This window comes from Fusarium keratoplasticum, chromosome 4 (genome assembly GCF_025433545.1).
Source record: "Fusarium keratoplasticum isolate Fu6.1 chromosome 4, whole genome shotgun sequence".
In the NCBI taxonomy this organism is placed as follows: Eukaryota; Fungi; Ascomycota; class Sordariomycetes; order Hypocreales; family Nectriaceae; genus Fusarium; species Fusarium keratoplasticum.
In genome coordinates this window covers 8,311-35,737 of record NC_070532.1, presented here as the reverse complement: position 1 = coordinate 35,737, position 27,427 = coordinate 8,311, and the positions used below count along the sequence as shown (strand labels likewise).

Below are 27,427 nucleotides of genomic sequence, written 5' to 3'. Positions count from 1 at the left end.
GGAAAGGTGGGGGTAGAAGACTAAAAATAAAGAAGTTAGCCAATAAAATACCCTTGTCCTTACTCCTCTGACGCGAGACAGGGATGCTGGTCAAAGCCGAATGCGTCGCGGGCTGTATTGTGTGGCTATGTTATCAGGCAACAAGGCTGTGTCGCTGTTTCATCACCTCGGCAGCAAAGTCATTCTCTCTTTCTCACATATTAAGACTCTGAGCCTGTTGTTCCTGGATGCTTCGGTTCTCTCACAAGTCACTATGGCGACACAAGCCGGTATGGAGAGCCAAGAACCCCAGTTTGAACAGTGGATCCGGCCCTCTGACAGTCAGCTCGTCCCGTTGGTGCTCCAGACTGCTGAGGATCAACGACTTCTACCTCCCACGTCCAGATGGACTCGAATCCGAAGACCGCGGTCCCGAGTCAACTCAGTCCTCCGAGTCTCCTACTGGATAGGATCGTCCATCTTCGAGCCAGGCAAGCTGACCGCGCGCTATACCTTGAAGTCAACTTTTCTAGCGGCCTTGAAACTTGGCGTTGCCTGGCCTCTGCTTTGCATCTTGGTAATACAATGCACGCCTCTCTATATGAAAGCTCACTGACTGGAGCCATGGTAGATAGCTGGGATCGAGGGATTCTGGCCAGACGCCAAATCAGAAAACTTTATCAATCCCGACACGCGGTATGACCCTGTCCTCTGCCCACCATCAGCAGCTAGTACACCCAGCCTGGCTCAGAGTCCGCAGAGACAAGGAGCAACTCCAACTCGACAGTCATATCTAGACGATATCAGATTGACCCAGACGGCTCCAGCCCAAGCTCCCAGCTTACACGAAACCGCAACTGTGCGACTTGGGAATAGCAATGCTGCTGTATCGACTCATCTCCGCCCACGATATCTATGCTTTGTTCAAAACTTCGACAAGGGCATCTTCAAGACAATCAAGGTGTCGGATTACATTTGGGAAAATGGGGATGACGTTGATTTGGAGTTTGTCTTCGTGTCGTACACTCGAATGCAGTTCAGAGTCGCCACTAATGAGGAGATATCCAAGTTCAACTATCCAAATGAAGAGACGAGGGAAGCCAACAGACAACTCGCCCAGAGAGACCGACAAGCCCTCATAAACTATGGCATGGATGCAGCGAGGCGAGCTGGGAAGAGGGCGTTCTGGCTCGACTTTGAGTGTGTCCGGAACGACGATGGTATTGCGAGAGCAACCAGCGATAGCGATGACGTCTACCGCATCTGCGATATCGTTCGTGCCGCACACTCATGATCATTGTCATCGGACCTTCAGCTTGCGACAAGATAACGGCGATACTAGCAAAGAGAGAAACCCCGGCTTTTACTCGCGAAAATGTTACACCTTGGCTACGACAATGGGGCTCGCGTCTGTGGACTCTGCCCGAGCTCCTCCTCTGCCCAGGCGAGCACAGGATCAAGCTGTACGCAGCTGGAGACCCTTCTGAGCCCAAGGCTTTGGCGAAGCGCAACTTTGCAGAGAGAGCTTGGGACGATGCTGTGGCGGTGAAGGAGCTGGTCGACCACTTCGAGAACACAGCTACTCTCAAACACGACCACCTCATAGAAGCTGCCCTCGCATGCTTTTCCAGGCGGCAGACAGACCAGTTCAGCCAGGGAGACATTGCCTACGCCATCATGGGCCTTTTCCCCAGTAGTAACCGGCCATCAATCAACAAGAGTGATGCGGGATTTCAGGCCTTTGCCAAGCTCTGCCTTGCCAACAAGAGCGATGCATGTCTCGTGCAGCTGATATCTCTGGCTCCGGAGCCAGGTGCTCCATGGCACGACATGGCGGACCGCTGGGGAGCAAAGCTGCGTGATATAAGCCCAACCTGCAGAGTCTCCGAGGTCCTGGGGCCGACAACGATCCGACTGGATGGAGTGCACGGCGCAACAATTCACTGGGACAACCTGGACCCTGAGCCTCTATTTGACAACGAGACATCAAAATACCGTTCGGGTTTCTTTGCTATGGGGATCACCTGGTCGGCAATGCTTACAAGGCTTGCTTATATCTTCCTAGTTATTTTGTGGTTTGTGGAGGGGCCGGACCATTTCGACGAGGTGACGCCCATGATTGCCTGGGTGAACCACATCGCTGGCGCTTTCGCCCTCTGTGCGCCAATCTTACTTTTGTCTTCCCGAAGTGCTTGGAAAAGCACGGTTAAGCCACGCCTAATCGGAATCGAAGGAACGGCGAATGCTGCAAGCTTGGAGAAGCAACTCTGGGGGTTCAATCACGGGAGACTTCAGGACACCACCCCTCAGTCGTACACAGACAATGAAAACAGTGATCTTTCCCGAGTAACCCCAAAGACTGATGGCGACTTTTCATTCTCGCTGGTCGATACTCAGTTGATGACCCTGACGCACTTTCGCTGTCAGCTACCTCCAGTTGCCATGTTCATCTGCGGCGAGGAGGACGGCGGAACGCAACGTGCCCTCCTGTGTTCGTACGATTGGAGACAGAAGACCTTCCAGCGCCAGACGACCTTCCGACGCCAGACTGGAGGCCGGAGAAGTCTTGAAAAAAATGCATTGCCTGGATGGAATTCGATTTTCTCTGCCTCCGCCGTCCAGCAAAGTACCTCTGGGAGGCACTATCAATACCATTCGGTCAGCGTCGTAGACTGATCTCGAGGCAAATTCGACCGATCCTGAAGGGGCAGACGGGAAAATACTCCAAGATAAGTCCCGCATGTGGATCGCAGAAGTCATCTTCTTCATCATTTGCATTGTAAGATTCACTGAGAACTTGACCCGCGTTTGCTAATAAATCTAGATTATTGTCAATATGGATGGCTCATCAGGTCACTTCCTAAATCTCGAAGTCCACCCGACCTACGGGTTGACTTACACCACTTCGTTTCTTATAGTCCAGCCCCTGGCTTATCTTGTCCTAACGCGGGTGTCTCTTGCCCGCGCTTTCCGGTATATTATCATGTTCAAATGTAAAGACTGTCTCCCTCCTCTCACGACGGTCTCGAGCTGACTATCTCTAGGGTTCCTACCACTACCACCCCCCCAATATCACTACGAGACCTCCCCATCCACAGTAACCATGTTTCTCTTTCTCGCTGGCTCAGTGGACGGCTTCCTCCTTTCGGCATTTGTCGTTCTTACCTGGTCGTGGTATAGCCTGAGGGAAATGCCTCTGCGCCTTCTAGTCTGGGCCCTTGTAGGCCACAAGGTTGTTTTCCTCCTTGGATGCACTGGGGGGCATCTTCAAGAGCACGTGTCCTTTGGAATTGTGCTAGCATCTTCCGCGGTATGCCTTGTCCTACCACTGATTCCATTGGACCTTATTGGGCGTCCACTTGAGGTTTCGTGGCTTGGTCCCCACCAGAAGGCATGGCTTGCTCGACGTGCGGCATCCCACAAGCTTGATTCGTGTACTAAAGATGGAACGCCTTCTCATCGATGGGTATGTATCAGTCCCGACAGACTAAGCCTGGTTGCTAATTACGGGCAGACGCATGTCGTCAGCTACTGTCGGCCGTTGATGTTCTTTGGCCTCTCTCTCCTGGTTTCTCTGGGGGAACAGGATGCCATTGGAGAGTCGCAGGCTTTTGACGAAGTCCCCATGCTCTTGGTCTTGGTGATTGTGGGCCTTGCCATGTCGGAGGATGTATCGGTTTCATGTAAGTGGCAGTAACATTGAGTTGCTGCATATACTGACGGCACATAGTCGCGGCAATGAGCATGTGCTCGGTTATTCCTCCGATAGTGTCCATACTCAGCCAGTCGATAAGTGAGGGTCATGAAGGTTTTGCGGTTCGCATCTTGACCAGACTTAATGAAGTCGTCCTGCCACGTAGGTGTCCCTCTAATGCAGAAACAGGTCATGCACACCTGGCTAATCTAGGGCGGCAGTTCTTTGGTCCTCGATTGTATGCCAGGCCTCAACCTGGCCCGAGGCTATTGGAGTTCTCTTGGCCTCGTTGGTGGGCTTGAGCGCTGGCAACATGATTTTGTATTACTTCCAGCCAATGGCGAGTCTGATGTGCTGCATCATTGGCCTTGCTGCTAAGGTTACACTCTGGGGATTGTGGTGGATTATGAGCATGTAAAAGTCTGAGAGCATGATGTATATGTATGAGTAATGGGTAAAATCTACGTAGTTCAAGATTAGGAGGACGCGATGCAGTCCGAATAAACTCTACCCTCACTGGGCCGTCAGAGACTTGACCTCAGTAACCTTTTCAACATGTGCGCTGTCCTCATCGTTCATCTCATGGACACCAAAAGCTCCCCCTAGCTTTCCCTTCTCTTCTGGGCCATCAAGATCCACGCCGTCCCCAAACACCTCCTGAACCTTTTCCAAAGTAAAACCCTTCGTCTCGGGGTAGAAGAACCAGAAGACGAGCACTTCTACCAACAGCCAAACCACATAAACGAGGTAATACTTCCATCCCAAGTCGTCCATCCCAACGGGGTTAACAAATTGGTTGAAGAACAAAGCAGCCTTGTTCGCGAACAGAAGGATACTCAGACCCATTGCTCGAAGCCTGAAGGGCAAGATCTCGGTGGGATATGCGAACAGCAGTGGGTTCAGGCACATGTTGAAGGACGCGTAGTAGATGAAGATGAAAGCAAGCGCTGACTTGCTCGCTGCCTTTGAACCATTCTCGTTGTACACAGCGATGCTCGCCGTGAGAGCAGAGAAGGTCACAAACATGGCTATACCGCCACCAACAAACATCGTTCGACGGCCAACCTTGGTAGACAGAACGGCGGCGAATAGTGCAGTGGCATAGTTGACAGTGCTGATTGTACCCGTTAGCATGGTTTGGTCATGCTGGGTTACAATGCCGATGCTGGTCAAAATCTTGGTGAGGTAGTATGACACAAGGCCGTTGCCGCTCCATTGTCCGAAAACAGCCAGAGTGATAAGAAGGAACAGTCGCTTCCGATTGCCTGGTGTAGCGATGAAGAGCTTCAAGCCCTGTTCCTTGACAGCTCGTTCAGCTTTGAGAGTCTCGTTCATCTCCCAAAACTGAGCCTGCACGAGAGGATCATTCCAATCCCCGTTTCCGTGGTTCTTTACCAGGATCTCATATGCCTCTTCTCCACGGTCTTTGTATATCAGCCATCGAGGGGATTCGTCGAGGAACCAGATGAAGGTAATCTGAATGAGGGCAGGTCCCGCTTGGAGAAGGGTGGGAAGACGCCATGCCCAGGCACTCTGGATGCGGTAGCTTCCAAAGGCAACCCAGCCTGCCAGGAGAGCGCCCAAGTAGAAACTCGTATTGTATAGGGAGCTGAACAAGACTCGATGTCGTGGATGAGCGAGTTCCGAGATGAGGACCGGGCCGGCTGCGAGGGCGAGTGTGATACCGAATCCGACGACTATCCTTCCGCCGAGGAAGAGGCCAATGCTGGAGCTGGCGGTTTGCATAACAACACCGAGGATCATTATGAGACTTCCGATTATGATAGACTGACGACGACCGAAACGATCCGAGATAAAGGCGGATAACGGTGTAGAAAGAATTGCGCCGAGGGGATAAGACGCGCTGGTGATGCCCAGGAGCGCACCCTTTGGCGAGCCGAATTGTTCCTTCCAGGCTTTAACACCTTGAAGACCAGTAAGAAGACTCGAATCATAGCCGTTGGTTGCGCAAACGACGAGACAAGCGGGAGCGAGAATGGAATAGAGGTTGATAAGCGATGGGGTGAGTGCAAAAGGAGAAGTGTGGTCCTGAGCTAGAATCTCGGCCACACTCCGAGCAGGACGACCTGTGGGAATATTGGAGGTCATTTTGGGCCGATGCCAATTGAACGGGTGTCTGATGAAAGAAAAGGTTAAGATGTGGTTGCCGAGGATCAAAGGATTTGAGGGCGTAGGCGAGAATTACCTTTATAGTTTGCTTTGAACCACGTTCATCCTACACCACTCCGGCCTTGGACTTGATGATGGTCTCTGAACATGAACTGACTCCTGATGGTCGAGAATCTCTAGCGCGGATCAGAGAGTCCCGTGGTCGTCCCCGGATTGACAGGAGTGAGAACCTGGGGCCCCAGAAAATGGCTCGGTGGTAACCCTATGTTCCAAAGCGGTTAGGGGTGAGTCGTGTTCGCGCGGAGAGACGGACCAGGTCCGACGCACCACCATGAGCGGAGTCAGGTCCGTGTCTCCCCGTTCACGAAGGTCTCGGCAATTGTGTCACAAGGGTGCCATGACTAGATTGGGACGACGGTCATCCACGTCTTAAAGACGGCCGGTATTCTCTTTTTGGTCTGGAGTACTTTTCAAGAGCTGACAACACTTGAGCTATTTCTCAGCTCACTTCTATCTTATCCTGACTCAGTTTGGACATCACCATGACCGTCATCAAATTACAGCCAATGGCAGCTCCTAGCCCAGTCAACGGCAATGACACAAATCATGCCAAGGCTTGGGCACGAGAGAAACTGTCGCAGATGACCCTAGAGGAAAAGGTCATGCTGCTTTCTGGAGAAGATCTTTGGAGAACACACCCCATTCCCCGCCTTGGGATTTCCCGCATCAAGACCTCGGATGGGCCTGTGGGTGTCCGCGGTGGCATTTTCACTGATGGAGTGAGTGCGGCTTCAGCACCAACAGGGTAAGAAGTGTATTCTCTATGGATATTATGAGAGTGACTAACGAATCGACTTCTGCAGTGTCTCGTTGGCTGCTACCTGGGACAAGCAGGTTATCAAGGATGTCTGCCAAGTCCTTATCGCCGAGGCCAAGAGCAAGGAGGTTGATGTCCTGCTTGGCCCTACAGGTAAGTCATCGTTTTGTCACAATTTTCCATGGCCGCGCTTCTAAGCAGCAATCAGTCTGCATTCCGAGGACTCCGCTCGGTGGTCGCAATTTCGAGGCCTACAGCGAGGATCCTTTCTTGACCGGAAAGCTCGCCGCCACATACATCAATTCCATACAGGAAGCGGGCATCGGAACATGTGTTAAACACTTCGTTGCGAATGACCAGGAAACCCGTCGGTTCTTCATTGATGAAAAGATTCCCGATCGTGCTCTGCGGGAAATCGCCCTGCAGCCCTTCCAAATTGCCATCCGAGATAGCAACCCATGGAGTGTGATGACAGCTTACAACAAAGTCAACGGCACTTTCTGTTCTGGTCATGAGTTTCTCTTACATGACGTGCTTCGAAAAGAATGGGGTTGGGACGGCCTCGTTATGAGTGATTGGTTCGGTACTAACAGTGTTGTTCCATCTGTTCAAGCAGGGTGAGCTCCCAAGATGTGCTCCAATTGGGGAATATCAGTGGCTGACAAGTAGTAGCTTGGACCTTGAGATGCCTGGGCCAATCCGACGGAGAGGCAAACATTTGATCGAGGCTTTTCGTCAAGGATTGGTGGACGCATCATTCATCGACGCGTCAGCTTCGCGGGTTCTAGAGCTGCTTTACAAGACGGGAAAAAGCAGCATTCCGGACTGGAAGGAGGGGCCAGAAAAGGCTGATGATCTTCCCGAACACCGGAAGATCCTTCGTCGGGCTGGCACTGAAGGTATGGTACTCTAGACCCTCGACGAGGAATCTACTCACAACCTCTCTCCAGGAATCGTTTTGCTTAAGAACTCTACCAATCTTCTCCCGCTATCCAATTTGAACGGCAAAACGATTGCTGTTATCGGCCCCAACGCTGCACGATCAGTTGCCACGGGTGGTGGAAGTTCAAACTTGGCACCTCACTACCGCACGACACCGTATGAGTCCATCAAGACTCAGGTGATGGAGAAGGCCCCAACAGCCAAAGTTCAGACGCATGCAGGTATCCTCACACATCGCTACGTCCCTCTCGTCGATCCCGCTGTGATGAGAAATCCGGAAACAGGGAAGCCTGGCTTCTTGTTATCATTCTATCGGAACATGAGCCATAGCGGCGAACCCTTCATGGTGGAGAATCGCCCAAGCTCTCACCTGGTCTGTTACGACGGGCTCCCACCTGAGTTGACTACAGGTGAGCGGTACTCCTACAGGGGCAAGACCATCATTACTCCAAAGACCACGGGATTGCATGAGTTTTCTCTGTCTTCATGTGGTCCTGGCAAGCTCATTCTGGACGGAAAAATACTCATTAACATTGACCGACACTGGTGGTCCCCGAAGTCTGCACTCTTCATGAGCTACGGTTCGCCGGAGGAGCGTGTCAAGATACACATGCAAGCGGGTCAAGAATACGAGCTGGTTCTCGAGTCGATCAGTCGGGAGCCGAAGCCGTACGACCTCGACTTCATGGCAGAACTAGAGCGTGAAGAGGTCCAGGATGGTGGTCGCATAGGATTCATGGAGAACCCTGGTGATCTCGAAAGGTTCTTCCAAGAAGGGGTCAACATGGCGCGGGACAGCGACATCACCATCGTGGTGGTGGGCAAGGACCACGAGTGGGAGACTGAGACCAGCGACATGGTGTCGATGGACTTGCCGGGGCGATCGAACGAGTTCATTGCTGCCGTGGCCGAAGCAAACCCCAATACTATCGTCGTGAATCAGACAGGTAGTCCCATCACGATGCCCTGGAGTGAGCAGGTTCCGGCTATCATCCAGGCTTGGTACCAGGGACAAGAGCTAGGAAACTCTCTGGCTGATGTCCTTCTTGGGGCTACCAACCCGAGCGGCAAGCTTCCAATCACTTTCCCGAAGCGACTTGAGGATAATCCCTCGTATGGAAATCATCCTGGAGAAAATGACATCGTTCACTATGGCGAGGGTATCTACGCCGGCTATCGTTTCTATGATCTGCGCAAAATCGATCCCCTCTTCCCCTTCGGTGCAGGCCTCTCTTACACGACGTTCAGGTACAGCAATATTCGACTTAGCGGAGATGTGCTTCCCGCCAACGGTGATATTGAGGTCGCAGTGGATGTCACCAACACAGGTGATCGTGACGGCAAGGAAATTGTTCAGTTCTATGTCAACCAAGTCAATCCTCGATTGGGAAGACCAATTAGAGAGCTCAAAGGCTGGGACAAGGTTCTTGTGCGCGTGGGAGAGACAGTCACAGCACGCGCGACCCTCGATAAAGTGAGCGTCTCATACTGGGATGATGCAGTCGACAAGTGGGTGATTGAGGGGGATGCAGAGTTCCATGTCACGGCGGCCAAGGATTCGCGAGACAAGGGCGTAACTGCGACGTTCCGCTCCTCCAAAGCATTTCAGTGGATCAACTAATTCATTGCGGCTGCTGATGTAGAGGTTTAAAAAGTCAATTAGGATAGTAATTGCAATATTTCCCAGTCTCGCGCAACTGTAGGGGACATTTCCGTTGTGAGCCCCGTGATAATTTCTCTTGCCTTCCCTGCCATCTTCCAGTCCTTAGGTAGCACGAAATGGAGCGTTTCCCTGCGAAGCAAAAGCGAAATTTGCACTTCGAGGGCAAAAAGACTAGACTCTGATTAGCATCAAGATGGTTTCTGGCTGTTTGGACCACACCTTCGGCAAGTGTTGATAGGATGCAATAGCAACGGCAGAGGTTCATGGAAGATTCCACTGTAGAGAGTGCACCTAAACGCGCTTCCGATAGCGGTCTGGGCACCGATCTGATCCTCCTCGGACAGCATGCTACCATGTTCACAGTGTAGAGCCCTGTAGATGAATGGGCGGTGGATAATAGACTTGGCGGCGAAATATCGCGCCATGAGGTTTCCACGCAAACGTTCGTGGATCGGCCGTATCTGAGTCATATCTTGGTCGTCGGCTTGCTGGGCCTCTGAGTACGCAGAGAATTCGAGCCCAGATGGCAAGCACATTCGCCATTCTTCGAGCTGACGGTCTAGCTCCTGAATGATAGAGGGAGTTGCTGATAAGAACGCCGTGGGCTTCTCAGCTGATGGCGAATCGTGGCTCGGGTTTTCGCTATTCTGCTCTTGATAGGCCATCTAGTAAGCATCGACAGGTCAGCTAGTCAGTCATCCATGGCGTACCTCTGCTATACAAGTGGAAGAGGATCCGATTTAGAAGCTTTCTCATGGAGATAAGAGCTAGAAAGAAGAACTGGTATTTAGCGTAATGGGGGTCTGTTCCCGCGCCAGGCATGAGCGGCAACGGTATGCTGCTGGCCAGCTTTCCCAAACCACTCGCTGGGAAGTCGAACTCGGCGAGGATTTGACTGTGACGTTGTGAGCAGCGTTTTTAGTCTCCCAGGTTGTCCAAGAATACCTCTCGTGCAGATATGCAATCCAGAATAGTTGGCATTCCCGTGCCCCCAAGGTTCCCTGCCTTCAGCAAATCAGCAGTCAGTCCCGTGGAAAGAGGACTCAGGATGGCGTACAGGGGGACTAAGATCAAGATGGTGCAACAAGCCCGATGGCTTACTTGCCACGCATCATATACCCTAATTTTAGCAGAATAGAACACTCTGAGGCACTCATTCTCGTCAGCAAAGGCCTTACGTGTCCAGATAAGCACATACCCCATCAGAAGTAGACACTCCACGCTGCTCCAGTTTGCGCCTTCCAGATCGCGAAACATCCCGTTTGCCAGATTGAAGAAACCGATACCGACGTCATGTTCAAAGCTTGAGCACCAGTCTTCGTGCCCAGAGTAGTAGGCGGCAATAGAACCTATGGCACAGACAAGCAGCACAGTGCATGTGCTATGGTCCTTTGCGAAGTTTATCTGCAAAGCCTTGCTGAGGATGTCGGAGTAGAATACGTTCTCGTCTAAGATGAGGCAAGACGGATGGAAGTGCTCAAAGTACGACTTCGTCAAGAGGTGCACATCTGATAAAGACAACCCTGAAAGCCAAGAATGATCTCTTGACAACATGTCGAGGCGGCGGGGTGGTGCCGTTGACTGGGACATCTTAGATCGCTTTATCTCGAGATGCATAGGGTATTGCAGATCAGGCTCGCTCAGTTGAAGGGGAGAACATGGCCAGGTAAGCAAGTGTTGCGGAGCCGTCGAGTGTCTCTGCGAGAGGGAGAGCTCCTCCCGGATCCGGCCCGTGTCAAGGAACGGGGTTGGAGCTGCGTAAAGGTCTCCACCCCCGAAGTTCATGGGACTGAAAGTAGCAACCTGGGTACTGGGACTAGAAGCCGTAGCCGGAGCCTCGTGGGCTGCCCGAGCCATAAAGCTTCTGGACTGTCCTTCAGTTTGCCGAGCAAATGCAGTCAAGATGTCTAATTTCTCATCCATGCGTTTAAGTGTCCCTTCCAACTCGGCAACCGAAAGATTCTTTCTAGGGGCGGCATTTCGTCAGATGCCTGTCACATCAAGGGGGTTGGTTAGAATGTTGGCCTACTTTGCAGCAACTGTTTCGACGTAGCTGCAGTCCAACCCAAGGCGAGCGCAGCGCCCACAGGATGGCTTATTCTCATCGCATTTGGTCTTTCGTTTTCGACAAGCATCGCAAGCCTTTCTCGTGTCAACAGATGAGCAACGGCATGAGAGCGGTTGAGGCCGACATTGAGAGCCAATCGTCGGGAAGGGTTACCAGAGCCTTGAGCCTGGCCCGAATGGCCTGCCACTCCTCCCCACAACGACATTGGCTCTGTAGGTCGTTATGCGGTGACTGGTCGAAAAATGTTGAGCTGGTCACTTGTTGGGCTTAGACCTGTCGAACCTAGAGGTCAGTTTGCTGACGCATTACCACCGGTGTCATGACGGAAGAAGAAGAGTCGATACGCGCTTCCCCCTTTCTAGCCATGCCCTGAAAACTGGGCACGTGACTTCACACGTGGTGCAAGCTCCGCAAACCGACTGTATAAGTACCTAGCATGACTATCTTCAGTTGGTGACCTCCCTATACTGCTCCATTACTTCAGCCACAATATCTGAGTAGCTGGCACTCATAATTTCCATCACATTTCCCCATTTATCCGTGACATAGGCAGCTTTGTGGGACTTTGAACAGGGCATATCCAGCCCAACCTTTCTGCCACCCCGACTCACTATTTTCTCGACCACAGCATCTACATCCTCAACCGTCAGAGCCATATGAAAGTATCCACCTCGCCTGTACTGGAGCTCAAAGATGCACTCCTCCTCCGGTGTTGGGTCTTGAAACTGGAAGAGCTCCAAGTCTGCGGGGCCTCCAGGGCCAGCACCAAGGAGAGCCAGCCGCATCCACTTGCAACTAGGTGGGTAGATTGTAAAAATGGAGTCATCCGGCGTCTTGGATCGATCCAGTGTTAACGCAGGTATTAGGAGGGTTAGGTTGAAAACCTCTGAGTACCACTCAATTGCGTCGTCAAGATCTGGGACAGCAATTGCCACATGGTTCACCCTGAAGCTAAAAAAAAAACTTGGTGAGAAGGACGAATAACAGAAGTAAGTAAAGGCAAGACGTACTTAAGCTTCGACATCTTTGAGGTGCTAGTAAAGTGTTTGCAGGCGGGTTAGCCCTGACAAGCTTACACATATGTGCCTACGGTAATTTCGCAGAAGAGTAGGTCAGGTAATGCATAGCTTAAATATTACGGGTAAGTGATGAAGCGAGTAAAGACGTATCCTAAGTGCCGCGGTGTCCGTGGTTTCCGCGGGTTTTAATACCATCACTCTCAACCCCGCAGAAACTGACATTCGAGAATACAGATCACAAATGAAGCTTAGGGTTATGGTTGGGGTTAGTATTTACTATCTAAGCTAATCTGCCCGGGGGGTTTCCTCTAGCTAAAGATATAGCTTATAAGGTAAGGAGAGGAGATTTTTCTAAGATAAGGAAATATAAGAGATATAAGAATAAGAAGATATAACTAAGAAAAAAGAGATATAACTAAGAGAAAGAGATATAACTAAAAGAGAGAGATATAGCTAAGAGAGAGAGATATAGCTAAGAGAGAGAGATATAGCTAGAAAAGAGAAATAAGAGATAAGAGATAAAAAGATAAGAGATAAGAGATAAATAAGAGATAAAAGATAAGAGATAAATAAGAGATAAGAAATAAGAAATAAATAAGAGATAAGAGATAAGAGATAAGAAATAAATAAGAAAAGAGATTAGCCTTAGGAAGACCTTCTAGGGGAACTCCAAAGAGACCTAGCTAGGCCACTAGGGGGATCTCGGGCTATAGAAGCCGCTGAGGTAGCCCTAGTCCTCATAAGGGCAAGGCTTATAGAGGAATCTAGCTGGCTAGCCGCAATGGGGCCTATAAGGTCCTGGAGCTTCTGATAGGTCTTAGCGGTCTCTAGGTCCATAAGGCCACCTGCTGAGAAGATAAGAGGCTGAAAGAAGGCCCCGAGAGACCTATATTTTCTGCGTTTTTCTTCCGCAGCCTCTCTCAAGGTGCTATAAGGGTCATCCTTGGCAGAATCCTTTGAAATAGCAACAATTTGGATATCATAGTAATAACGGCTATTTCCTAGGGTAACTGCCAAGTCAGCCCTTAGGCTAGTCTCCGGGTGGACTAGGGGTTCTTTTTCGACCTCTAGGGTAGGCTGGCTACTTAGGGCTTTGAAAAAGGCCCTGGTTATAGCGTCATGCCTTGCAATCCACCTTCTATTAGCACCCTTGCAGGTATCCTAATGGCCTAGGGTAGCTATAGCTCCACAAGAGCTACAGGGTAGGCTGATTGGCTTAATTAGGTAGAAAAGCCGGCTTCGGAGGGCTTTAGTAATCTCAGAGTCTATAAAAGATAGGGCTTTTTGGGTAGGCAAGACTCCTAGCCACTTACGGCCGAGATAGCTAGCATTTTTTAGCCTAGTATGCCTATAGCTAGCGGGAAGGTCCTCTAGAAAGCCTGCTAGCCTAGCCTTATTTACTTCCCTTAGCACTTGTTGTGCTGTTTTTCCCGGCCTAGGCTGGCTTGGGTTTAGGGTAAGCTGGGGGTCTAGGGTAGGCTGGGGGTCTAGGGTAGGCTGTGGGGCTAGGGGCCTCCTGATGAGGTCTAGGGTAGGCTGCGAGGCCTCCCTATCATCTATGAAAAACGTCGGCTGAGCTACCGACGTTTTTTTTATATGGGGGAATTTTTTTACGCTAGCAGACCATGGGGCAGCCGACGTTTTTTTTCTCGACCAGCCGACGTTTTTTAAAAAACAGGGTTCTAATAGGGCTAAGGCTCTAAGAAAGAGATATATATAACTCTAAGCTATAAGGATTTTAGAAATTAAGTCTTTTTTCTTATATCTTATCCCCTTATTTTTCTAGAATTATTTAAAGATAAAAAAAGAGGAATTTTAATGGGGTGGTCAGTGCAACTAGCGTTACGCTAAAAATCCCCAACCACCGCCGCAACCTAGCTACCTAGCCACACCAACCACTATGCCAGCCACAACTAAGGCAATTTCTTAGCCAATAAGCTTTAACCTTTATTTTCCTTCTTTCTTTTAATTCTTCTATAAAGACTCTATTTTTTCCTAGCTATATATTTCTAATCTCTATCTCTATCTCTATCTTAATTACCTATAAGCCTTATAATTATGGATTATTTTACTTATATCTCTATTTTTTCCCTTCTTATTTGCAAGACTTGTAAAACCGCAGTTCTTTTTTAACCAAATTCAACAACACCTCCGCCAACAGCCTCATCAGCTTTCCCTTGAAGAGATCAAGCCCGCCCTAGAGCAGGCTGCTAAGCTTGATCTTCTTCAAGGCCAGAAAGACCTTGCAAGGCTACCTAAGCCTATTCCCCTAGGCCCTCCTATCTCACAACTTGGAGAGCCTATGCAACAGGGGCTTCCGCTGTACCTTTGAGCCTAGCTGCTTCTATATTGGCTCTGAGCTACGCCGAATTAGAGAGCACCTACGGGTCTTTCATAAGGTCCAGCAGAAAGGTCAAAAGGGCCGGCCTTCCAAGGCAATAGCCTCGCAGCCTTCTATAGCTACTGAAAGCTATTGGCGAGCCGGCGTAGCTTATCAGCAACTCTTTAAGCAAGGGCCTCGCAGTGAATACTTTGAGGTCTTGCTAGAAGGCAATAGCTCTGAAGCTCTCTCTCTTCCAGAAGCTAAGGCTGCCTTTGAGGCCCAAGCCCTAGCTATCAGAAGCAAGGAGGCCGAGGCTATAGAGCAGCTAAATGACTTTACTGCTCCTAATCCTTGGCTTCGAAGGCTAGGATCAGCAAGGCACCTAGCTAACTTTAGTGGGGAAAAGGATTTCCTAAGAGACCTACTTTCTCTTAACCTTACCTTAACTAAAGAGTCACTAGAAGAGACCTCTGAGCTTACCTGCTTTTTTCTCTTGCGGGCCTTTGAGGAGCTTATTCAAGAAGCTATAAGCCTTATAGCTTCTAATGAGATTCCTCTGAATGCTCTCTTTGAGGTTAACCGGCAAGATGCCTCGCAGCCAGCAAAGAAGCCCTTTAGCTATAGGTATAAGAAAGCTACGCAAGACCGCTATGCCATAGTGGCAAAGCAGCTTCTAGTCTATACCTTCCGCTGCCTCAACCTAGAGCCCACAGAGAGGCCACCTTTCAAAGCAAGCCAGCAGCAGCTAGCTAGCTATAAGGCTCTATCTGATAACCTAGATGACCTAGAAGAGGCCTGGCTCTTAGCTAAAGGCAACTTCTCTAGCTATAAGGTTATAGAGCTTTATAAGGGGGGCAAAGGAAAGACCTTGGCGCTATTTATCTCGATCCTAGATCATCAGACTAAGGATAGTGAATTTAATAGCGTTATGGTCTCTTTTCTTACTGTGCTTAGTATATCTCCTAATGGCTCTTGGCTTAGCTTTGAGACTTTTACCCCTTTTCTCTCTGCCTTAGTCTCTATTTCTAGGCTCCTTATCTTGCGAGAGAGTAGCTAGAAAAAGAGATAAGGCTATCCAGCAGCATATCGAGCTTGGAAGGAGCCTTCTAGAAGCTCGAGAAGCTAGCCCCTGGCTATTTTGAGCTTATGCAACAGCTCGTAACTAGGTGTGTATGCTGAATAGCCCGGCTGGGGCTGATACGACCCCTATGCAGTTTATCCTTCGGCTGCGTAGCTATGGAATAGCTGCCAAGGCCAATACAGCCCAGCCCGGCTATATCAGCTGGGAAGGAGAGACTATCCTCTATAGAGGCAACCGGCTTAGCCTTCCCTAGCCTGCAGCATATACTGCAGGCTGCCTTGGATGAAGCCCGGCTTCTTCTCTTCCAGGGGCTTCTTATGCAAGAGAGCTATACCTTGGAGGAGAGCCAGCCGGCCCTAGTGCCTTCTATCCCCCTGGGATTCTATCCAGGATAACCCTACTGATGATTCAGTGGGTTATTCCTTTTTAGATAGCCTCTATGAGGTAGCTAGGGGGAGGGACTAAGAGCTGGCTTTTTTCCTTTCTCTGGGAAGACCCTATTCTCAAGGCCCGCTGGTTTGGAAGCTCTAGTAGCTCTTCTATAGCCCCAGAGGCTAGGGCTATGTCTTCTTATAGCCAAAGCATTGAGAAGTTGCTTGAGCTGCTAGCCTTTTTGATTCACTTGAGCAGTGGTCTTCCGGCTCGGTCAAATGAGCTCCTAACCCTTCGGCACCGCAATACCGCCGCAGGGGGCATCCGCAATATCTTCCTAGACCAAGGGCTAGTTATGCTAGTTACTGGTATTCATAAGGGCTTTTCTAGGTCAGAGAGACTCAAAGTTATCCACCGCTTCCTTCCTCAGGAGGTTGGAACCCTTTTAGTCTATTATCTCTGGCTTATCTTGCCCTTCTGGGAAGCTATGCAGGCTAATTTTGACCCTAGCTCTCAGGGCTCTTTTTTCCCCCTTTCTCTGGAAGACCTCTAGCCTAGATGGCGATGAGGCTTATGGCAAGAAGGTAGAGGCCCTAGGGGATAACCCCCCAGCTACAGCAGCTGCAGGCCGAGCTAGGCTTCTATAGCCTTAGAAGCTCTCCCTTTGTGGCCCTGAGAGGTAGCCAGGCTGATAGCCCCTAGGCTGCATATAGGGCTTGCAGCAGGCTCTTGGAATTCAGCTAGGCTTAGCCGGGTCCTTAAGCGCTGGGGCAAGTTGGCTGGCATTGAGTCTCTTACTATTAGTAGCTGGCGGCATATAGCTATTGCCCTAGGCCGCCGCTATATCCGGGATGCAGCTATTACTAGCCAGGGGCTATATAGCGAAGTCGACCACGGAGATAGTGAAAGCAGCTCTGATGAAGAGGGCCCTGGAGAAAGAGATACTATTCTCCATAGGCAGACCGGCCATAGCAGTATGACTTCCAACCTAGTCTACGGCCGGCAGCTTACAGAAGCCCATTTTGAGACCTATCAGCGCAGGCAAAGCTTCCGGCTTCTTAGTGAAGAGTGGCACTTCTTGCTTGGTTTCCCCTCTGCCCCTGGCTTCTCAAGGGCAACTATCCCTCGGGCTCAAAGAGAGGCCTAGCTGCCGTTGACCTTGAGCATTTCCAGGAGCTTCAAGTAGCCCGCTGGAAGCAGCTACGCAAGGTTAACCTTGACCTTGAGCTGCAGAGGCTGCTCGGCTCTAACGCCACCTTCCGGCAAGGCCAGAAGCCGATTCTAGAGGCCATCATGAGTAATAGGAATCCAATCCTAGCCATCATGCCCACTAGCGGCGGCAAGAGCCTTCTATTTCAGTTGCCGGCTGCTAGCTGCCCAGATAGCATAACTATAGTAGTTGTGCCGCTGGTCTCGCTGCTAGGCAACCTCCTAGACCGCTGCCAAGCTATGGATATCCCTGCTGCTCAGTGGCAGGCTGATAGGGCACCAAGGGGGCTTCTATTATCTTTGTGACGCCCGAGTCAGCTATGACAAAGCGGTTCCAGGCCTATCTAGATGGCCTCCAAGCCCCAGCCCGCCTTGACCGCATAGTTATAGATGAGTGCCACACGATTCTAGAAGGCAGCCCCCGGTTCAGGCCTAAGCTAAGGCAGCTAGGCCTATTGGCCTTGCGAGGCGTGCAGATAGTATACCTAACTGCAACGTTGCCTATAGCTGAAGAGCGTGAATTCCTAGGCCTAGTTTACACCAAGGCCAAAGATGCCACTATCTTCCGGGCTCCCACAACCCGGCCTAATATCAGCTACAGGGTAGTTGATTTCCCTCTGCTTCCCAAAGAGGGCTATCTGCAGTCTGCTGAGAATGCCCTGAGGCAGCTGCTTGATAGCAAGCTTACCCTATACCCTCGCCCAGCCAAAGCTATAGTCTATTGCAAGACTATAGCTATAACTGAAGCCCTAGCCCAGGCTCTAGGGTGTGATGCCTACTATAACGAGGTTGATACTCGCGATGGCAAGGCAGAACGCCTGCAGGCCTGGATGGAAGGGTCTCGGGAGACCCTCTATGGCAATGGCAGGGTTATAGTTGCAACTAATGCTCTTGGCCTCGGTATTGATATCCCTAATATCAGGGTTATCATACACCTTGAGATGCCAAAGAGGCTTGCAGACTATGGGCAGCAGAGCGGCCGTGCCGGTCGAGATGGGCTTCCTAGCGAGGCTATTACCCTCAGGCCTTTGCAAAGCTCGACCCAAGAAGCCCAATCTTCTAGGTTCCTAAGCATAGGCAGCAGAGAATTCCTCTCTACTAGCCAATGCCGTAGGATAGCCTTAGATAGGGCTCTAGATGGCCGAGCTAGCCGCCGGCAAGTATGCGAGGCAGGGGAGGAAAAGTGTGACTTTTGCCTAGAGAACCTGCCTTTAACCGCAGAAGAAGGCTATGCCCTAGAGAGCCCTGAAGAGAGGGATCTTAGGCTTAGAGCTATGCAAGTACAGCAGATGCGTACTGCAGCAGCTACCCGGGCCGAGAGGAAAGGGCAGACTTTGAGACCTTTCAGAGGCTGCTTTCTCAGCAGCTTCTTCAGGGCTGCCTTTTCTGCAAGCTTGATGGGCTAGATAGGCGAGACCATCTGCCATTAAGCTGCACCCGGGCCACTTCTTCCAGCCGCAAGGATATACGCCTTGGCTTTGAGCTAACTAAGTCTATTACCCGCCCACCTAAGGCAGCGGGATAGGCTAGGAAGCTTTGGAGCCTGTGCCTATTGCCTTGTGCCCCAGGAGCTTTGCAGCCGCTGGGAGGAAGACCCGCAGCATGGCGGCTGGCAGCTAATCCAGGGGGGGTAGTTGCCAGTTTCCTGGGCTTATTGCTGCCCTCTGGAGCTCTGCTGTATTACAGCAGCCACAACTAGCTAGCCGGCTTTATAAAGAGCTTGGGTTTGAGGGGGAAATTAACCCCCCTAACTGCGCTCCTAAGCACCATCGGGTCTTATGGTCCTGGCTAGGGGAGAGGATCTCTTGGGCTAGCTATGATGCTATCCGGATCTGCCGTATCTATAAGGAGCTGGCAGAAGCCTTGAATATGCCTTAGCATAGCTAAAGAGATACTCTAGGATAGTTACTAGGTATTTATTTTAGGTAGTATTATAATAATAGTACCCTTTGCACTTAATAAAATAGCCCTATCCTCTTAGCCCTCTTAGTTATTTCCCTTAGTAGCCTATAATAAATAGGATAAGAAAAATAATACCTGCCTCTTACCCTATAGCCGCCTCTTATAGCGCAAATAGCCCCCTATAGCCCAAGTACCCGCCCTTACCCTTATAGCCGCCCCCCTGTAGCGCAAATAGCCCCCCTGTAGCCTAAGTACCCGCCCCTTACCCTTATAGCCGCCCCCTGTAGCCTAAATAGCCCCCTGAAAGTTAAATGCAGTTTCCTCTAAGCCCACTATAATAGAAGCTTGAGCCTTAAGTTATCTATTATATATAGGGGCATAGAAACTGGTTTGAACCATTGCGGCGCGCCCCAGTCGCTATGTGACTCCCCTGTTGTCCCCCCCATAGCTATAAATAGCATATAGAGTTAATAGGCCCATCTAGCAGCTAGAAAAGAAGGTCCTTTAGCTAGCTATAGCTAGGCATCCCTAGTAGCTGTGCACCCGGAGGAGCCAGGTTCGTAGGGGCCGATTACAGCTATAATCCCCCCCGCCGGCCGAGGCACAGAGCCTACAAGCATATATATAAGGGATACATAAAGGTAATCTAATAAGATAAGGTACAGTGGGGCTAGTTTAGTCACATAGCCCAGGTGAATTATAAGCTATTTTTTTACTTTACTTTAGCTATAGGGTAGCTCAGACCTATAGGTTAGGCTATTAGCTTGCTTATAAGCCTTTTTTTTTAGCCTTATTGCCCCCAGCTGCCTTGGGGCCTTTTCAGGCCGCCTTGGCTCCCTCTTATATACCCACCGAGGACCTTTTAGCTAGCCGCACGCCAGACCGGGCTCGGGCCACTTTTCCTTTTTGCGGGCTAGATTTACTATATAAAAAACAAAAAAAATCAACTCACGGCCTTAAGGCTTAAAAGGCTAGCTTTTAAAGCTATAGGGTAGCTTAATCTATTAGTTATTCTTATATGCCTTAGCTTCTTTTTAAGCTATATTAGCTAATATAATATAAGGTAGCTTAGTCTTATTATATTATAGCTAGCTAGTAACTATAGGGTAATAAGACTACTTATTACCTAGACCTACTAGGGTTATAGCTGCCTAACGCGTTATATTATAGCTACCCTATACCTCTAAGGAATTATATATTAAGATAATAAAATAAGTATTTTATTTACTATAGGGTAGCTTAATTTATTAATTATTTTAATATATCTTAGCTTCTTTTTAAGCTATATTAAGTATTAAAATATAAAGTAAATTAGTCCTTTATTTATTATAAGGTATTTAATTTTTATAATTACCTTATATAATATTATAAATAATTATATTTAAAAAATAATAATATAATAATAATAATAATTAAAATATTAAATTAAAAATAATAATATAATAATAATATTAATTAAAATATTAAATTAAAAATAATAATATAATAATAATAATAATTAAAATATTAAATTAAAAATAATAATATAATAATAATAAAATAGCAAAACTAATTAGTGCGGCTAGCACCTATTAGAACCTGTCTTATGATTATAAGGTTCAATGCCACAAGGCCTATTCCCAGATAACTGCGCGGTTTTTTACTTAGGAAGCCCATATATGTTAACGGCGAGCGCACCGTACTCTTCCTAAGGCAAAGCAGCGCAAGCTGCTTCTAGCCTGAATTGAACCCTAGGCCCTCGGGAAAAGGTTGCTAAGCTTAACCGTTGAGCTATCGGGCCGCTCTTCAAGACCGGCTGTGGTTGCTGTATGTGTTCTGGGAAGTGATAGATAAAGGTTAGAGGTGTAATTGGTATAGGGTATGCCGCTGCGGCAGGGCAGCAGCTACTGCAGGGTAGGCAGCTATGGCAGGGCAGCAGCTATTGCAGGGTAGGCAGCTGCGGCAGAGTAGTAGCTACTATAGGGTAGGAATCGCTATAGAGTAGTAAGGCGCTCTTAGAGTTAAGGTAATAGTAATATCCCAGCTATTAAGAGCGCAGCAATGCAACGGCTATAGGGTAGCAACCACTACAGGGTAGCAACCACTACAGGGTAGCAACGCACTCTAAGAGCCAGATAGCTAACTACGTTCTAGTAGCTACTATAGGGTAGCAACTACTACAGGGTAGCAAGGTAATCTTATAATTAAAAAGTAATAAATATTTAATCTATTTAAATACTGCTTTAAGGTCGCAGTTGCAGTAGCTACTATAGGGTAGCAATCACTACAGGGTAGCAATCGCTACAGGGGTAGCAATCGCTATAGGGTAGCAAGGCGCTCTAAGAGCTAAAAAAGCAATAAATATTTAATCTATTTAAATACTATTTTAAGGTCGCAGTTACAGCAGCTGCTATGGGGTAGTAACAGCTACAGGGTAGCAAGGCGCTCTTAGAGCCAGATAGCTAATTGCATTCCAGCAACCACTATGGGGTAGTAACCGCTACAGGGTAATAAGGCGCTCTAAGAGCCAAAAAAGCAATAGATATTCAATCTATTTAAATGCTGTTTTTAAGGTCGCAGTTGCAGCAGCTGCTATGGGGTAGCAATGGCTACAGGGTAGCAAGGTGCTCTGAGAGTCAGATGGCCAACTGCGTTCCATCAACTACTACAGGGTAGCAACCACTACAGGGTAGCAAGGTGCTCTAAGAGCCAGATGGCCAACTGCGTTCCAGCAACCACTACAGGGTAGCAAGGCGCTCTTAGAGCTAGATAGCTAATTGCATTCCAGCAACCACTATAGGGTAGTAACCGCTACAGGGTAATAAGGCGCTCTCAGAACCAAAAAGCAACAGATATTCAATCTATTTAGATGCTGTTTCAAGGTCGCAGTCGCAGCAGCTACTATAGGGTAGCAACGGCTACAGGGTAGCAAGGTGCTCTGAGATCTAGATAGCCAACTACATTCCATTAACCACTACAGGGTAGCAACAGCTATAGGGTAGCCAGGCGCTCTTAGAGCCAAGACAACAGCGATATCCCAGCTAACCCAGCTGCATGGCGAATACAGGTCTGATTCCAATGGCAATCCCATAGTAAAAAAAACCGCGCTAGTGAAATCGTCGACCTGATACGATTGCCCCCAACGGAAACAGGTCGACATTTTTAAAAGTAGATAAAAATGGATTTCAAGTACATGCATCAATCCATTACGTTAAGGGCATATCGCATTTCAATTATCAGCATCAGAGATCCAATATTGCGGCGTTGCGGCGAGGTTAAAGTTAACCCAAGTATTGACCCGAGTGCAGCAAGATTCCATTTTTGATCAAACCCAGATTCCCAGAATTATTAGTCAGCATAGCCAAGGTAGAAAGGACTACATGCAAGAGAGTATATGAGGAATAAGGCAGTTAGGTTAAGGGTCATATAATGCCAGGTTAAATAAGTGATTTATATTATTGCCATAAGATAACCCGTGGCATTCACCCGCCAAGAAGTCCAGCCATAAAGCCGCCAACCATCCGGTGAGAGAGTATCAGAGCAGGTATAAGTCAAGAAGAGCAGTAGTTAATCAAGAGAGATTAGTTAAAGCAGGTTTATTATATAGAAGGGTTTTTTCATCGAGATATCTAATGAAGTGCAATGGTTAATTAATAATCCATATATAAAAAACGTCAACGGGAGCGCCCCCGCAACCGCAGAAGCAAGTTCAAGCACCAAGCCACAAACAATGAAAAGCAACAAATATCATAATAGATAAACATCAATTCATTGCACACCACCAATTCCCGTACAACAGATAGAGCAATCAGCACACAGCCAGTCAGACCATCGAAGCCAGCACGATATATGTGAGTGTAAGCCACCAATGAGAGATAATAGCATAATATAAATCAAAGAGAGAAAGAGCCATTCGTTCCAGCCAGATTTAGATCATATTACTCATCAAGGATGCCCGTTAACACACATCGCAGTTCAGAATAGCAGTGGCCGAGATGGAGCCATTTATCAAGTTGCCCGAGTTTCCATTAATTATCTGCAAAACATGCCATTATGCATACATCGGTAAGCATATTGAGCAGCACATGAAGCAATATCACAGGTCCATCCGGGTAGCAGAAAGGAACGAGATCACAAAAAGCGATCCAGTCAGACCCAGATGTCATCCAGACCCCGGCCGAGTTGGCAACATAGCCAACGCCGCCACCCAACCGACCCCATCCCATTTATCCACCCACCACAGAGCGACAAATTGGGTTGCGGCGAGGAGGGTTGTTTATACGTGGTCGGTTCAGAACGAGCCATGCAGAACCATTACCGCAGTGACCATGGATAGACGAATCCCCGAGGCAGGGGCGGAAGTGTCCAGCAGCGAGCCATGGAGACACAGCAGGTCCCGTGGCGTAGCGGTGTCCAGTGTCAACGTTTTTTTTCAGCAATGGGCCGGGCAGCCGTTGGTTCGAGGTCGGGTTCGGTGCACCGATCAGCCAGGACCCGGACGAGGCAGCCGTTGCAGACCATTTAATGCAAACATTAGACCAGCAGGAGCGCCGGTTTCATTTGGAGGACAAAGAACGGATCAAGGCCGCCGATTCCAAGTTAGACGCCAACGCGTGGTTAGAGCACGTCGGATGGGCCACCCATTTGCAGGGGTTCGATCCAGAAGCCATGCAGCGGTTGGTCGACCCAGTGGGCGAGCAGGAGCATGAGTTGCAGTTGATCCATGACAGCTTGGTGCGAGTGATGGACCGAGCACGCACCATAGCCACGCCCACCCACGTTGGAAGCCATGCATTGTTCGAGGTACAGCGAAAAGAGGTGGACAAGAAGCCACGGCGACCGTTCGACAACCGGGTCGAGGACGATACGTGGACGCGTTACACGGCCGTGTGGACCAAGTTGGTGTGTTACATATACCGTGCCGAGAAAATGCCAGATGCAGATAGGCCCAAGTTTCGGTTATCCAAGCGGCAAGGCGATTTCATGGATGATTTGGCGGATTTAGTCGAGGCGCACGTTAACGATCCGGAGGCACAGCCATTGGACGAGGACCGAGTGGACGGGTTGACATTGCAGGTCGTCATAGCGTTGTTGGACCACCGTTTGACCGCGGGGGAGTACCGCAGCGCCATCATCAGCGGTTTAGCCGTGATGGGTATCCGAAAGGACGGCGGTTGGATGGATGTGTTGGATTATACGCCCATATATTCCGCCGTCATCAAGGTCGCCCGTGCCATGGTCGTGTACCAGTCATACCAGGAGAGGCAGGCCGAGGTGATGCGTTTGAAGCAGGATAAGATGGACGAGTGGATGGTGCGGCGGCGGCAGGAGGGAAATCAGACGTGGGAAGAGCAGCATGCCCGAAAGGAGGCGGAAGATGAGGCGGAAGAGGAGGCAGAAGAGGAGGCCACCAGCATATTCCGCATCGTGCGTGGGAAAGTGCAGCGGTTCATGACGGTCACGCCCAAGGATCCCCACGCCGAGGCAACGCCGATGGATTGGATTTACGAAGCACGCACGTACGGGATGCACATCCGGTTCAACACGCCGGCCGGCGGGACCATCGATGGGTTGGGGACCGCATCAAGCACCGGCGGGTGCAGTTCCGCATGGGCGAGTTGACAGAGATGTTGCATGCGTTGAAGAGGGAAGCCCGAGAGTTGTTGGCGACGTTGACGATGGTGGACGACATCAGCCAGTTGCCGCGGATCCCGTGGTCGTCGATGGAAGACGACCATAGCGAAGACAAGGTGGGATATTCATTTTTGGATGACGACCGTAACCACACGTGGTTGGCAGCCGGCAAGAGTTGGAATGCGCGACAGATCATCAAGACGCAAGGGCGGCGTAAGAGTTGGTTCGACCACGGAAGGGAGGACGGGAAGCCGTTCCAGGCCAGAGCGGTGCAGTCATATGGGAAGACATTCGACGAGTTCATGGAAAAGATGTTTTTTATTGATGCATATGGTAGGTGGCCAGCCGGCGCGATCCACCGAGATTTTAGGCATTCGATATAAGAATACCATGAACGGCGGCGTACGCAACATATTCGCGCACGACGGGTTGATGTGTTTCGTCACGTCGTACCACAAGTCGTTCCGGGCCACGGGGCAGGCCAAGGTCATCCACCGATATTTGCCACGCGAGGTGGGCGAGTTATTGGTGTGGTATTTGTGGTTAGTGTTGCCGTGGTGGCAGCAGGTACAGGGCGTCGTCAAAGATGCCGGCATACGCAGCCCATATTTATGGCCAGACGAGGTGGTTCGCAGGGACGAAGTCAGCGAGACGGAGCAGAGGGAGAGGAGACAGGCCGAAATGGAGAGCCAGGGCAGCCAGGATGGCATTGGCGGCGGCGGCGATGATCGTGGTGATGAGGATGGTACCGATGAGCCCGGTTCCAGTGCGAGGTTCGACAGTTGGGTACAGGAGCGCAATTGGACGCCAGACCGCGTCCGCCGCATCATCCAACGAGACAGCAAACGATTATTGGGCACCATATTGAACATTAGTTCGTGGCGGCAGATTGCCATCGCCATATCCCGTCGATATTTGGACAAGGCATTCAAGGAGTCAACGATAGATGGGGTCGAAGAAGACGACGACGGTGTGGACGATAACCCGATCGATTTACAAGCCGGCCATGGAACGCACGTGGCCGGCATGGTATACGCACGAGAGTTGCAGCAAGGGTTATTCAGCACGGCCACGATGCGCGATAAGTTTCGGTCCGTCAGTCGTCAGTGGCATCGGTTTTTTGGAGTTCCGCGAGGGCGATAGTTTAGCCGTAGCGATACGCCGAAAGCGGGAGCCATTCGAGACGGAGCGGGAGTACCACCAGTTGCAGCGTTTCAGGCGATTACAGCAGGTCGACATTGCCGCCCGGTTGAGGGAGATGATAGGACCAGACGCCGCGTTCCGTGGCCAGCAAAGAGACGGTGATCCGGGCCATCATGCGGGGAGAGAGCCCGATTGTGCAGATCGCAGGCACGGGAGAAGGCAAGAGCATGTCGTTCATGTTACCGGCGTATTGTTCCAGCGACGACGGAGGGACAACCATCGTCATCGTGCCGTTGGTAGCATTGCGAGATGATTTGCACGGCCGTTGTGCCAAGAGCCAGATCGCGACATACGTTTGGAACAGTCGCGGCGGGCACCAGATCACCCCATCGTGTTCGTCACGCCCGAGTCGGCAGTGACAAAAAGGGTTCGGCGATTTTGTGAACCGGTTGCAGGCACGGAAAGCGTTGGATCGTGTCGTTGTGGATGAGTGCCACGCCATTTTGGACAGTACCAGCCAATTCCGGCCGCAGTTGATGGAGTTGGGCCGGGTGTTAAACGAATGGGGGCGTCCAAAAAGGTATTTTTTGACGGCCACGTTGCCACCAGATGAGATTGGGGAGGTTTTTCGAGGTCGTGGGGTTATCAGCCAGCCGTGTAAAGGTATTCCGATCACGAACGACGAGGCCGAATATCGGGTATAGGGTAGTGGTTGTTCGATCAGCCAAGCGCAGAGATCACCACAAGAAGCAGCAGCAGCAGCAGCAGCAGAATACCAGTCAGACCGGTAGCGGCGAGGTTGGGGCAGACCAAGAGGCGGAAGACAGCCGCGTGGTCAAGATCGTGCAGGATTGGTTACACAGAAACAGCCAAGGTCGCGTCATCGTTTACGCCAACACCATCGACCGGGTTGAACGATTGGGGCGATTATTGGAGTGCAGCGTGTTTCATTCCAAGGTCGACACAGCAGCGGGCAAGACGCAGCGATTGAGGTCGTGGATCGATCAAAGGTCATTTAATCGTAGCCACGAACGCGTTAGGGTTAGGGGTCGACGTGCCAGATGTGCGGTTAGTGGTCCACGCCGGGATGCCGAACCGATTGCGAGATTACGTGCAGGAAAGCGGACGGGCCGGGCAGGACGGTGGCCATAGCGAGGCCGTCGTCGTCATATGCCAGCAGGGGGAGGAAGCAGGAGGTCCACGGTCATCAACCAAGGCAGGAGAAGAAGAAGAAGGCGGCAGGTAACGCATCAGATAAGGCCAAAGTGGCCAGCAAAGGAAGTAGTAACCGTTGAGCGGTTTATCAGTGCGAAGTGGTGCCGCCGTGTGGTGTTGGACCAGGTGATGGATGGCCAATACGATCGAGCAGGTTGTCATCCAGAGTCGGAGGTGGCATGTGATGTGTGTCAGCGGCAACGGGACCAATTGGCATTAGAGGAGGATATGTTATGGTTTGAAAAGAAGGCGACATG

At 50.2% G+C, this 27,427-nt stretch overlaps 7 protein-coding genes and 1 pseudogene across 8 annotated transcripts, besides 1 other annotated feature; 5 read left to right on the top strand and 3 right to left on the bottom strand.

The window, feature by feature from the left end:
• Window positions 1-253: 253 nt before the first annotated feature.
• NCS57_00511900 lies at window positions 254-2,472 on the top strand (annotated as a pseudogene). The gene is made up of 3 exons: window positions 254-556; window positions 611-1,256; window positions 1,322-2,472.
• Window positions 254-2,472: a sequence feature.
• Window positions 2,473-3,082: 610 nt separating this feature from the next.
• On the top strand, window positions 3,083-4,091 carry NCS57_00511800 (3-hydroxyisobutyrate dehydrogenase; the record flags this gene model as incomplete). Its single annotated transcript, XM_053055055.1, has 4 exons — window positions 3,083-3,445; window positions 3,494-3,662; window positions 3,710-3,835; window positions 3,895-4,091. 4 exons carry the CDS (start codon window positions 3,083-3,085, stop codon window positions 4,089-4,091), a joined length of 855 nt encoding a protein of 284 aa, XP_052914010.1.
• A 95-nt stretch (window positions 4,092-4,186) lies between these two features.
• Window positions 4,187-5,782, bottom strand: NCS57_00511700 (MFS domain-containing protein; the record flags this gene model as incomplete). Its single annotated transcript, XM_053055054.1, has 1 exon — window positions 4,187-5,782. One exon carries the CDS (start codon window positions 5,780-5,782, stop codon window positions 4,187-4,189), a length of 1,596 nt encoding a protein of 531 aa, XP_052914009.1.
• A 563-nt stretch (window positions 5,783-6,345) lies between these two features.
• Window positions 6,346-9,183, top strand: NCS57_00511600 (Beta-glucosidase; the record flags this gene model as incomplete). Its single annotated transcript, XM_053055053.1, has 5 exons — window positions 6,346-6,608; window positions 6,667-6,773; window positions 6,829-7,237; window positions 7,293-7,519; window positions 7,571-9,183. 5 exons carry the CDS (start codon window positions 6,346-6,348, stop codon window positions 9,181-9,183), a joined length of 2,619 nt encoding a protein of 872 aa, XP_052914008.1.
• A 38-nt stretch (window positions 9,184-9,221) lies between these two features.
• Window positions 9,222-10,815, bottom strand: NCS57_00511500 (uncharacterized protein; the record flags this gene model as incomplete). Its single annotated transcript, XM_053055052.1, has 6 exons — window positions 9,222-9,396; window positions 9,445-9,877; window positions 9,936-10,120; window positions 10,171-10,226; window positions 10,345-10,369; window positions 10,424-10,815. 6 exons carry the CDS (start codon window positions 10,813-10,815, stop codon window positions 9,222-9,224), a joined length of 1,266 nt encoding a protein of 421 aa, XP_052914007.1.
• A 924-nt stretch (window positions 10,816-11,739) lies between these two features.
• On the bottom strand, window positions 11,740-12,317 carry NCS57_00511400 (VOC domain-containing protein; the record flags this gene model as incomplete). Its single annotated transcript, XM_053055051.1, has 2 exons — window positions 11,740-12,244; window positions 12,304-12,317. The coding sequence occupies 2 exons, from the start codon at window positions 12,315-12,317 to the stop codon at window positions 11,740-11,742; spliced, it is 519 nt and encodes a 172-aa protein (XP_052914006.1).
• An 11,385-nt stretch (window positions 12,318-23,702) lies between these two features.
• On the top strand, window positions 23,703-24,800 carry NCS57_00511300 (uncharacterized protein; the record flags this gene model as incomplete). The annotated part of the gene is made up of 1 exon (XM_053055050.1): window positions 23,703-24,800. One exon carries the CDS (start codon window positions 23,703-23,705, stop codon window positions 24,798-24,800), a length of 1,098 nt encoding a protein of 365 aa, XP_052914005.1.
• A 402-nt stretch (window positions 24,801-25,202) lies between these two features.
• On the top strand, window positions 25,203-25,955 carry NCS57_00511200 (uncharacterized protein; the record flags this gene model as incomplete). Its single annotated transcript, XM_053055049.1, has 1 exon — window positions 25,203-25,955. The coding sequence occupies one exon, from the start codon at window positions 25,203-25,205 to the stop codon at window positions 25,953-25,955; it is 753 nt and encodes a 250-aa protein (XP_052914004.1).
• Between the last annotated feature and the right edge of the window lie 1,472 nt (window positions 25,956-27,427).